At 38.6% G+C, this 12,899-nt stretch overlaps 1 protein-coding gene across 1 annotated transcript; it reads right to left on the reverse strand.

Moving 5' to 3' along the window:
• Nucleotides 1-1,880: 1,880 nt before the first annotated feature.
• RFK (riboflavin kinase) lies at nt 1,881-8,853 on the reverse strand. Its single transcript, XM_064641128.1, has 4 exons — nt 8,588-8,853; nt 6,831-6,982; nt 5,440-5,542; nt 1,881-4,893 (listed from the first exon to the last, which is right to left on the reverse strand). Exons 1-4 carry the CDS (start codon nt 8,784-8,786, stop codon nt 4,778-4,780), a joined length of 570 nt encoding a protein of 189 aa, XP_064497198.1. The 5' UTR covers nt 8,787-8,853; the 3' UTR covers nt 1,881-4,777.
• Between the last annotated feature and the right edge of the window lie 4,046 nt (nt 8,854-12,899).

Below are 12,899 nucleotides of genomic sequence, written 5' to 3' on the forward strand. Positions count from 1 at the left end.
CACAGGCTGCAACAGCTGACACTTGGCACATTTACTGGTGTCCACAGGGGCTCAGCACTTCAGCTTGGGTTTCATGTCCCACATTTGCTGTGACACTGTGCAGCATTCTTCTGTTATGTGCACTATACCAAGGACCCTGTGGTCCGTGCCTGGACCCTGCAAACAGTCTGGGACTCCTCTTCAGGGCAAATGATAGAATGACAATAAGGAGGATTAAAAAAAAAAAAAAAAAAAAAAAAAAAAGGCAAAAGTCCAGTACAGTCTTTGCAGTTCTTTAAGAGCTTTTCACAGATTTCAAAACACGTAAGAATTATGCTTTGTAGGCACATGAAGTTTCAAGACCAGACTCAGGATTTTTTTTTTTAATACTGACCGCCTCCTGCTGGACTCCTCATGTCTGATTCATTGTGAAGACAAAGGTACTCAGTATATGTTTGAATGGAAGTTAAATGACATTTTTTGCTGTTGTGATATTGCCTTATTTGCTTTTCTAGGGAAGAGAGCATTTGAGTGCTTATCTTGTGTGTAGAGCTAAAGTTTACTGGGGGGAATGTGCAACTCAGACTGTTTTAGAATGAATACAAAGTCCAGGAGACACCAGAATAGAAGGTGCTATTTGGACACATTCTCTCCTGTGATTTGCACACCAAACTTTTAACTACTGAACGCAATTTGAATAATCCAGAATGTTCTTGTTAGAGTTGAAGATGGCTTATCTTGCAACGTCGTTATTTTTGCTCCTCCCTTGTGTCCAGTTAACATGCCACTGTACAGTGAAGAAGGCTGCTGCCCACTCGACCGTAACTCTGACTGGGCAAACAGCCCAGATTGCTCTGACTGCAGCAAAAAACTCAAGGACCTTCCTGAAGAGCAGTACTGGCATTTAAGGGCTTTATGACTGACTAAGCTGACATTTAAAAATGAAAACCAAGAAAGAGCTCAGTGCTGCTGAGCTAAAGGCACATGAAGTACTGTCTCTACTCCATCACCAGAATAGGCAGGGCTTTACTTGCAGTGATACAGATCCCACCTTCTCTCACTTACAAATGCTTTTTTAAACACCCTTGCTTTTTACAAAACAGTCGATTGGAAAGTACCCATTTTAATGGATAGCATTCTGTACCATCATATAAAAATCACCTTGATGACTTTGAAATAGCTAAAGCTACAGAAAAATCCTAAATAATACAGGTGCTTGGGGATTTCTCACTCTTAAATCCATATCTCCAGTATGGGCAGTCTGTTGTCAAAAGCATGTTTTCTGACAGATACCAGTCTACACTGAAAAATCCACATGTGACATAATAAAAGCGATCCTTATCACATATACCACCCCAAAGTGTTACACTCTTTCTTGATGTAACTTCAGCAATGCTACGAAGAGGTTATATAAGGTTTACATATAAACAGTTGCCAAGTGCGGAAGTATGAGAATTTTTTTCCAAAAGTGGCCAGAGCCATCATAATGTGTTTTAAGATACAAGTTTGACTCTCCTTCAGAAGCAGCAGATAAATCTTTGATGAATGTTTGACAGTTGAAGCAGAACATAGAAGAATGCAGCTCCTTCCATCTGAATCCTAAAAGGAACAAACAGCTTTTGAAAAAGCTCTGAAAGAGAGTGTATAGACAAACCAATAAACCAATTCAGGGGTTTCAGGCTGTGAATTCTAAGGCTCTAGCTCCTGCAAGCTCAGACTGAGACAATGAAGTCCCCAGAGTGGGGCCAATTTTCAAAAACAATAAGAAGGTTGAACAATATCCCATTACTCTTCCATCAGTTCAGCATTTTAGGCAGTCACCCCTACAAAGCTTTGCATAAAACCCAGACCACTAACATTGCAAGGAATGGCAAAGGAAAGGAAATCCAAGACAAGAAGGATAATTTTGTCAATTACAGTTCCTTTAGTAATTGGTACAGTGTAGTAACATCAACCAAAATAAATACAATTATTCGTACATAATACAAAAATATAACCCTTCATAAATTTTATATTGTGCTAGGAATTACGCATTGAGCTTAACCAATGATATATAACATTTTCTCTTAAATAATATGGACAGGTATACTTAGCCAAATGAATGTAATAACATTTTCTCAAATTTGAAGACAAACACATAAAGAGCAGTTTATTAGTTCAGTGTATCCATATATGACATCTTAGCTAGGATTTGAGAGCAACCCAAGTCTTTCAAGTTTTCCCCTTGCCACTGTTCTCTATCCATAGCACAGTAGTTCTATAACCAAATGGTGAATTCAATTTTTGATAGTAGCATTTATTAGCAGATACAGAAGAGTATTATTCAGACAACCATCTTAAGGCACCATGGTTTCCACAACTGACACATGACATTACTGGAAAAAAGAATTTTAAAGGCAGCTATGAGTGTTTAACTATAGTACTACAATGAACAACAATCTATTCTTGACAACACACTTGGTTGACTAGTGTGGCTTTTGTTCTCTAAAAAGAGTAGTAAAATATATGACTTTAACATTAATACAATCTGAAGAATGCATAAACTCTTTGCACAAAAAAAATAATTCTCCCTTCATCCCTCCATTTTAAAATGTAAAAAATTCCAACCATCCCCCTTGTAAGACAATTCTTTTACAGACTTTTTGGAAATACAGTTTCCAACACATTATATAGTAGAAGTCCACTAAATCATCTCCATTACCCTTTAAAAGAAAGTATATCTAACTGCTGATAACTGTTGTCCCATGTCCCTCTCCCCCAATTCTGTACTGAATCTATCAACTCTGCAATCACCAGCACTGGTGGACAATTTATTTAAATGAAATCCTGGAGTCCTAAAGAACAAACACAAGTCCTTGACTTCCCTAAGACCTCTTGACCTCTTCCCTAGCAATAGCCCATGACACTGGCTAAAATTTAAAACAATATGAAGTGAAACTATCATCCTGACAGCACCTGCCACAAAGACCCAAAGACCACAAAGACCCAAACAGCTACCTTGTAAAAACTCTCTTAAACCTCAAGTAGGATTCAAACAGAATCATAGAATCAACTGGGTTGGAAAAGACCTCCGTGATATCAAGTCCAACCCTTGATCCAACACCACTGTGGTTACTAGACCATGGCACTAAGTGCCACATCCAGTTTCATCTTAAAAATCTCCAGGGACAGTGAATCCACCACCTCCCTGGGCAGCCCATTCCAATGCCTGATTACCCTCTCTGTAAAAAATTTCTTCCTAATATCGAACTTAAATTTTCCCTGGCAGAGCTTAAGACCATACTAGGATAGGACCGTCATAGGATAGAATAGGATAGGACAAGGAATAAATTCATTAAATTTCACTACAGAAATTGTGCATTCCATACTGTACATGGTAGTTCAAAAAGCACAGCCAAGACACATTCACAGAATCATTTAAAATTTCAGAATATGTTTCAGACACATCACAGGCAGATGTCAAAAGACTATGGTCATGACAAAGTCCCTGCAGCTTACTCGCTTCCATTCCATTTATCAGAGAAAAACAAGAGTAGATTTGGCATCACACATTACATACTTGGAGAAATATTTTCCAAATTACTATCAATTCTGATAGTACTCCCTCCATTTACCTATCACAGAATAGTCAGTGTTGGAAGGGAGCTTCCGAGATCTAGTCAAATCCCCATTTGTATTCCTGCATTTCAGAGTAGCACTGTCTGCAACTACTTGTAATAAATAACGAATATCCACTACAGTGTTGACATATTATGCAATGAATCCCTAACGGCTTTCATTTGTGTACTTGTCTACTTGGTCAGCCAAAACTTTGGCTCTTACCTGCACTTAGTGCAGAGCATTTGTGAGATTTTTCTGTGCCTTACAATAGTGCCAGCCTTGAAGTCAGACATTTTATTGACAGTGCAGAGAAAGACCTCAAGATTTTCCCCATTTTCTCATAACAAATACCAGCAGCATATAAAATGCAGATTTGCCTCTCACTACCTATTTTCCCTTAAGGCCCAATGAGCAGAAATCTTGTTATATTGTTCCTGCATCTTTTGCCCCTGAACTTTTACAGTTTATCGACTTTCACATTCATTTCCTGAAATTAAGTGAAACACCCCCCAGAAATAAACTACACAGGTCATGTACTATCATATGTACAAGCAACTATGAAAAATTATAGCTCAGATTCCAGTAACATAACGAGCAACAGTGATTTCCTCCATTTCAAATAAACTTAAAATAAATAATTTCAATTAAAGCAATATGACAGCAGTATATAAAAAATAAGTCCTATAGAGAATTAATCTTGCTATTGTTACCTGATCATATCTAACCACAGGAAATTTCTGACTCAATCAACAGCAAAATTTCCTAAGCTAAAATCCAGATCTAAGAATGACATAAAACAGAAAAGAAGCTGGAATAACATTCTCTATCTTAAAAACAGACATTCTTCATTAACTGAACTATCCATACCCTAGGTTTACAATTAACTTTGGTCATGTTCTGAATATACTCCACTTTCTGAACAACTGGTAACTTTAGGATACAGAATTTATCTGTAAGGACCTATTACAGCCTTCTAGTCCTTTTGCATGACTGGGTTAATGTTGAATTAACCAAAGAAAACTGAAATCATCTTGTATGATTGGTTTCAATCTCAGTTACCTAACAGACATATGACAAAAAAGCACCTATGAAAGCAGTGCAAATATAAAGGCTCCATGACAGGGAAAGAAAATAAGAAAAAGAAGTTCAAACAAACAAACAAATAAAAAACTGTATTGTTTTTCTCAGTGGTTGTTTACTATTTTCCTTCTGGCAGATGAAAGAAGTTATCTTCTTTGAGTTTAAGATGTTCTGCTAAATCTAGTTGTCTTTTTGCTTCTTCAATGTCTTCCTGAATTGCTGAAATGAGCGCCTCTGAAAAAGATAAGAATATGGGTATTTAAAAGTTGGTCTGAATTTTGAACACAGTATCAAGTGAAAACATGGGGTACCACAAAATATCAAAAAACAATCACAGAAGTAGAATATAATTATGAGGTCTAAAGGCAGAGTTCTTTGGGTTTTCAAACATGACAGAGTTGCATTTTTACTTGTTACAAGCACTACTCTCTTGCTTTTCCAAAAGACTTTAGCAGTTCTGTTTCAATACTAATAGTATTGAAATACTACCAGTATTGAAATACTACTGCATTTAAAAGAGAAATGAACACATTCAACTGATGCTTCTATAACAAGTCCTTGATTTTAAATTACTCCACAGACAAGTGACTGAAAAATAGTTTTCTAGTGGAAGATGTGGGGGTATGGTTTTGGGTTTTTTAGATAATGAAAACGTTTTACTGAAATTTCAAAGGTTAATAGATAAAACATCTCATAATAGAAGGAAAGACAGAGAAGACATAGAACTTGCATGAGTAAGACATAAAAGAGATTAGTTCGAGGGAGACCTCCAATACTGACCTAAGGAATCAAAGTTTTTTTCCGGTCGAATATATCCAACTATGACTATACTAAGAATTTCTCCATAAAAGTCTTCCTTGAAGGTGTGGATAATATGTGTTTCCTAAAGGAAGAGAAATAAGTGGGCATTTATTATGAACTTAAGAGTTTCTTTCCCTCTCTGTAAGCATGTAGACCTAATATCCATCATTCAAATTTTCCTCAACAGAGAACAATAAAAGGGACGTTTAGTTTAGAATGTACAATGGAAGATTAAAACACTAGGCTTTAGTTTATGTCACGAAGAAGAATTGCATTTTGCATGAAATTTAAAAAAACTACTCACTTAAAAAGTATTCTGAGAGCCAAAAGGGAAAAAAAAAAAAACAAACCAGAGAGATGTTACTCAGGAGAAATGCTTCACCACTTCTCAGAGGTAATATTTCCAAGGCAGGAAATCCCAAACAAAGCTTAATGTTTCATCATCAAGTTGATGCATCCAAATAACTATGAAGATTTTGATTGAAGCAGTTGGCTTAAGGTGACCTTTTACAACTAGCTCACATTGGAATTCAATGATAAAATTCAAGAACACAGTTCCACCTTACACTCAAAAACAGTTTGTTCACATATGCCTCTTCAAAATAGGTTGACCCGTAGTATATACCAGCAGAGCTATCATATGGGAAGCTTTGAACTACTTGCTCAGGAAACTTATCTGCAAAAATTTTTAAAAGTATGCATTTGCCTAAGACAAACACTTAATAGCAGAGATTCACGCCCAAACAAAATTGTTTTCAATAAATAAAACAGAGCTCTGCAAGACTCAGGGAAAGCACCAGCACCTGATAGCAAGAAAATCACAGCTAGAGATTTTAATTTCTCCATCCTATTATTACATACCTTCAAATATTTATTCTGTATATAAAGCCACACCACCTCATGTTTGGATTCCATAATATAAGAGAAGTATTAATAAAAAAATCATTAAAAATTAAGATCTCTTATTTGAAAAGCAGATACACTGCAGAAAACCATAGATTATTAGTATGTTGCAGCTCATGCTAGGGCTCTCAAAAGCGGTAAATTCAATGCATTTATCAGCTTATGCTTAACTTGCTATCAGCAACTCGAGCAACCATCATTTCAAGTAGTGTTATACTTTTATTTTAGAAATAATTAAGAAATGGTGGAATAGAAAGAAGAAAATAAATTTTAATCACCTATATGTCTATACTTGGGGGATAGAGAGTATATATTCTTTATAGAATATAAATATGATATAGATACCAAATGCATTTCTAAGAGTAAATTCCTAGATCTCATTCATGAATTAAATTCCGCTTATCTTATTAAAATTCAACATCTGGCTCGTGTTACAATAAAAATCCCACACAAAGCAAAATTCTTACCACTGATTTCTTAGTATTCCTATAGAAAGGGTTCCATCCTATGCTCAAAACCATTTTATGTACATCTCCATTTCCAACACAGGCCCATCCATAGTATATACCAGTAGAGATATCAGGTGGAAAGCTTTCAACCACTTGCTCAGAAAAGTTAGCTGCAAAAATTTTAGAAAGTGTAAAATGGGAGTGAATGTGTAAGTCAAGGACATAACAGGATCTTCAAATACTGAAAAGCCAAACTCTGCCTACGTACTACTTATAAATGTAACACCGGCATTCATGAGAATAATGCAACATGCCATTTGGTAAAGTATAAAACAGCTTCATAAAATTCAGCCCCTGTGGCAACACCAGAGGTATTACATCTATCTTGCACTGGTCTCTTTAGCCACCAGCGCGCTTGTAGCAAATGTGGGTAGAGTCCTTCCCAAATCTTCATTCGTGAAGCCTAGCCATGATGATGACGTCTTTTACACATGCTGTATTTTACAGGTCACTTTCTCTTCTTCAATAATAATTAATAAACATGCCATATATCCAGTCAGGATGCATTTCACCTTTAGGATAACTATCATAGCTTTAATATTGTGAAAGATGAATTAAAAAAATTAAGTTTCTTCTGCACTATAAAGTAGCATCCTAGAACTATTTACTTGTTAGTAAAATACTTACCTATGAAATAAAATATGCAAGAATAAATGCGATTATTATTTAACCACTTGTCAATTTTGTACGAGTTGCCTTTTGGAGACATCTGTGGATTTCTGTGATTTTCTTTGAAAACTACAAAATTATAGCAAAATGAAATTCCCCTCTGATTGAATTTAACATTCTCTCAAAATTAATATCCTACTTCTATTTACCAAGTGGGTAAATGTCTTCATGCAAGATATGAAGTTGATTTAAAATATACATTTACTACATTTTTATCAAAGCTAAAAAACAATGACCCCCCCCTTCCCTGTTCCACACTACCAACGCAGCATTATAAGCAATCAAGGGAAAAACGTGAAATCTTGTCAGAAATTCAGCACCACGAGAATGGTCTCGTAGAGTTTCACAGCTGTTACAATTAGTGCAATATGACTGCTGACTTCAGTGGCTGTTTAAGGCATTCAGACAACTGAGAAAGATAAGGAATAGGCAAATATATTCGCTGTAGGCGAAGCCCACCTACTCGGTTTTAACCTCTGCTTTATTTCCCCTGAACTTTTCTCCTTAAAGCGATTCCCAACACCTACTCCCTTTCTTGTTCTGAGATTTATCAGAACGGTGCCATAGCACCGTGCATGTGATCACTTATCTACATCCTGTAGACCATCATGACTAGACAGAGATCGTTCAGAGAAACCTCTTAACAGACCGAGGGGCGGGGAATAACACAAAGGGAGAACGCAAGACTCTAAGCAATGCAGGAGGGAAAAAAAGCCTCAGGAAAAGGCTGACACGGCACGAGGCAGGGCTGTTTTCGGGAAGCCAAGTCACGACAATAAGGCAGCAGTGCAGGGCAGCTGGGCGGCTCCTGGGCTGAGGCGAGCTTAGTCACGGCGCTCCCGCACCCTGACGGGCAGGAGCACGGTGCGGATGCGGGTCCGGCTGCGCTCGGGGCCGACAGGGACCGGCTGCAGAACCCCCGGCTTGGGCTCTCGCCGGCGGGAGCGCTCCCGGGGCTCCGTGCGGACCCCCCGCCAGGCCCAGCCGAGCCAGGCGGACACCCCTCCCGTGCCCTTCCCGGGAGGTGCCGCCCCCGCCCCGCTCACCGGTGGGGATGCCCAACTCCTTGGATCCTCTGCCGAAGCCCTTCACCACCTCCCCGCGGCAGAAGTACGGCAGGTGCCTCATGGCGCAGGGCAGAGCCGCCAGCCCAGCGCCGCCGCGCCGCTCCGCCGCTACCCCTTCGCACAGGGCGCTACCAGCCGCAGGGGAGGATGGGGCGGGGCGCTCTTGCTCTCTATCCATACGGCTCTCCGGCGGGGCCTGCCCGCCCTCCGGAATGGGCCCGTCCGCCCCGCATGCCCAGTGCGCTTATCCGGCGCCCGGAAGGCGGTCTCGGGCGGAGCGCGAGGGCCGAGCGCGAGGGCCGGCGCTGTGGAGGGCGGCGGGCGCGGTCCCGTGTTCGGTAACAGCCGTGGCCTTCGCCCCTGCCCGCGGGGCTCTCACGCTCCGCGCCCCGGGGACAGCAGGGCCCGGTCCCTCCTGCGGCTTCGTGCCATGGAAACTGAGGAGTGGCAGCTGTGACTGTGCTGCACCAGCTGCCACATCCTGACCCTCTCATCTGAAAGGCTGCGCGTCGCACCCAGGGCCCACGCGATAAGGATCGCCGCTCCCTTGGTAACTCTGGGTTTGCCTTTTCGTTTAGAAAAGGCCAAATGCTTCAGTGCACAGCAGACATTTGTGAAAACTCTGAGAGCAGAACTTTTTGTTATATGGTAGTAACCAACAGTAGTTGCTTGTTTAAGAAAAAAAAGGGTCAAACTGAAACAAAACCAAAAACTCCAAACATTTTTACTCACCTCTGATTTACCATCATGCTCACATTCCTTTTCTGTTATTATCACCGGCAGTGCAGGGATATCCTTTGGACCAAAAAGCACCAAGACAGAAGTGCTCTTTCTGTGTTCACTCTATGTAACTTAAAGAAAAATGAAGGGTGACAGAGCATTTCCTTTCCTTCAATTCCTGTCTCCAGTTGTTCTTTATCTTTTTATGTTGATAAAGCTCTTTAATGTATTTAGGTGATCAAAACTCTTTCCTATGGCCCTCATCTGGCTCAAATTAATTTGAGTTTCTCTAAGTTCAAAATAGTATTAAGTGTGAAAAATGTCTATAATCTTTGTAAATTACAGAGCAGCTAGCCTGCCACCAGACGGTCTGTTTGTATCAGTGATACCTAAGGCCATTTGAGTTCTAGTGTCTCATTCAGCACTGCTGTTCTGCACATAAGCATATTTGTGTTTAAACGCATAAGTATCTAGAAACACCATCAAAATCCCTGAAGTGAATTTGCAGTCTTTTCCCCCTTCTAGAACACAGTTGCTGATTTCACCAGTTTGATACAGGTTTCATTCGCGAAGCCTACCCATGATGACAAGAATATTTCAGGACTTCCTTCTAATTTGGTTAGCTATTTTTTAATGGGGAAAAGCTTGTAAACATCTATGACTTGTGCTAGTATTTAATTGCATTCCAAGTAAATAACTTTTGCAAAACGGGACGTGTTCTGAGAAACTGACTTATATGTCATACTTCTAAAACACTGACTGTTACCACTTCATGGAAGCTGAGGTCACAAGCTATTTTAGATAAGAAGGCAAAAACAAATTTTAAAAGTGATTGTACCTTAAACTTAACTTCTTCAGTTTCTTTTATCTCAATTCCCCACCATCTTTTTTAGGAAAATGTTTAAATTCATTACTTCAGTAGCTTTTGAGTAGCTTTGACTGACTTAGAGAATCACCATATATGTAGCTGTTTCTGAGTAACAGTGGTGGTAGAATATATGAAAGGAGGAAAAATGGAAGAGAAAGATATCCTGAGTATGTACTACCAGATCTATTCTGTTCTGCTGTCTCTGAGCATGTAGAAAATACCGTTACAAAAAGTGTTTTAAGTGGTATTTCATAACGGGAGTGTCTTGAATATTAAGTCCAAATCTTGAAGTCATTGCCTAGTTGCTTAACTAATGACAGACCATTAACAGCTGACAGTGTGACCCATAGCCACTAGTTTATTTCAGCCGAAGCAGAAGAAACAAAAGCAAAAAACCCTTATTTTCCAAAACTTGTTTCTTCCTGATAGTAACGAATAATGCAGCAGGTTCGTATTTAAGGACATACATATTTGTGTTCTTTCCTCTTCTCCCCACGCCTTTTTTTTTTTTTTTTTTTTTGAACGAATCCATCTTTTTAGAACAAATGTTGATGTTCTTGTGACATCCACAAGATGGCATGCGTGGAATTCTTTTTCAGCGTCTATAGGTTTGGGCAAAAGGTTTACAACCTTAGTCACCAAGAAGACCTTGAGAAATACTAAGTCGTGGAACTATTTGTTTAAGAACTACATGGTTAATTAATTTCACAGAAGTCTAAACAACGATTTCTCTCTCATTCTGTCAAATAGTTGAAACATTTTTAATTTTTATCAGTTTTCATGATGGGTAGCTGTGATCCAGCTACATTAGCCCCCCTTGATACTACGTCCTTGTTTTTCTTTTGTTATTAATTATATATAGTTCATATTGGAGAGGGGGGATCTTGAACGAGTAGAATTTAGTTAACTAAAATTTAGAGTACTTAATTCTGCTAAAATTTAGTGGAGTTAGTAGACATGTTTCCTCCAAAAGTGTCATCAAATTTTAGTGATGAGCATGTCTGCTGGCATTGTCAGTCAACAGAAGAACAGTTTGATAGTTCCTACTTGCAGTGAGAAAACTCGTGCTATTTCAGGCAGCTAGGGAGGAACTTCTGTTCCCTGCTTATACTACTGTACCTACAGTTATTGTTGTTAGTGGAAGGCATTTATATTTTTTTCCTAGGATGTATATACAGCCATAGAAACCAGAATAAAGAAAGCAGAGCATGTGTTATGTTTAGGGCCTATGTCAGGGTACCTGATTGAATATAAGCTTTGCGGACTCATCATACTAACCGATATTTATTGCACTGCAGAACATACTCTGTTCCTGTTGGTTTGCAGTAAAATGTAAGACTTGTATCGCATCACAACCCTGTGCCAGAGTCCCGTCTCCTGCTCACATGCTGCGAAAGCCTGCATTTTTATGCAGGGCTTAAGGTGAGAGCAGGAATATCCTGTTTCCTCCATGTGATATGGAAAAATAGCAAAACCATATCTGTTGGATACTGGGATATTCTAGCCAGACTGGAAATTCTGGTTACACTAGGCTCAGTGAAATATTCAGGAGCTGACTCAGAGAAAAAAATGCCATGTAGTAAAACTAGTAGCATTTTATCCAGCTCCTTGGAAGTTTCCATTCCCAGAGTGACAAAACTCTCATTGATTCAGGAGTTCAATTCAAGGACACTCTGGCAATCCTTAATATTAGTATGCTGAAACCAGGTGATGAAATAAAGATATGTACTAAACAGTCATGTAAGAATGTCTAACAAATACCTGCTTTGAAAGTATTTTTTCCTGTATTTTAGTCTGGAATAGGAAACCAGAGAAGTTAATTTTTTCTTCTTTTTTTCTTTTCTTTTTTTTCTTTTTCTTTTTCTTTATTATTTTTAACAGTCTGAAGTTTTGTTCTAGTTAAATAGACCTAGGTATTTCTCTGAGGAGAAATACCTGAACTTTAATGTAATGGCTACCCAAGACTGCATTAGATTACAGTGAAGCAACAGGTATGATTAATGTCTGCATAATAAGGCATAGGTGATATTATCTACTGAACATCTTCTGGTAATGACCAATCATTCTAGCAACTACCATTTGTATGGTACTAAACTATGTATGAGAGACAAAACTTGTTTGATTACTATTGGTTCAATTCAGATATTGCAGAAATATAACATAAAGGCATAAAGCTTCATGCTTTTTGAGAGTTTATATCCATGTGTTCAAAAATTCCTTCAGCCTTTGAATCACTAATTCTCTCTCTACTGCCTTTTCTCCACACTAAACCCTCAACTAGCTTCTTAAAAATGCATAGCATTGCTTTCAACTAGCTTCCCCTTTTCTCTGCACAGCATTGTATTGTGCCATGTGGACCTGCTTCATGTTTAGTGCTCAAAATTCTCGAAATTTTAATCCTGCTGAAGAACCCAAGCTTTGCTTTTTTTTTTTTAACGTCTTTAAATGCATTTTAAATCCCTCCCTAATTTTCCTTTTTCCAAAAATAGTTTAATAGATGTCTTAGATTAAATAACTGTGACCTAACTAGCTCTAATTAAGTTGGATCATAATGATGGTCCTTTGAATGTCAGGTGTGTATCACATATTTTTTTTCCAGCTACAGCTGGCCCAGATCAAAATGTTTGTAACCAGTCAATCCCATATTATAAAAGCAATTAAAACCTTTGACTTAAATTCTAAGTTGCTACGAAAGGAAAGATA

Source organism: Pseudopipra pipra, chromosome Z (assembly GCF_036250125.1).
Source record: "Pseudopipra pipra isolate bDixPip1 chromosome Z, bDixPip1.hap1, whole genome shotgun sequence".
Taxonomy (NCBI): domain Eukaryota; kingdom Metazoa; phylum Chordata; class Aves; order Passeriformes; family Pipridae; genus Pseudopipra; species Pseudopipra pipra.

Bases quoted from the DNA above. Each gene is read 5' to 3' on its own strand.
- RFK (XM_064641128.1), bottom strand. From the start codon at position 8,786: ATGGATAGAGAGCAAGAGCGCCCCGCCCCATCCTCCCCTGCGGCTGGT. The intron at 6,983-8,587 runs GTGAGCGGGGCG...AAATTTTTGCAG, and splicing joins GGAGTTGGGCATCCCCACCG to CTAACTTTTCTGAGCAAGTG. The intron at 4,894-5,439 runs GTCAGTATTGGA...TATCTTTTTCAG, and splicing joins AAAAAACTTTGATTCCTTAG to AGGCGCTCATTTCAGCAATT.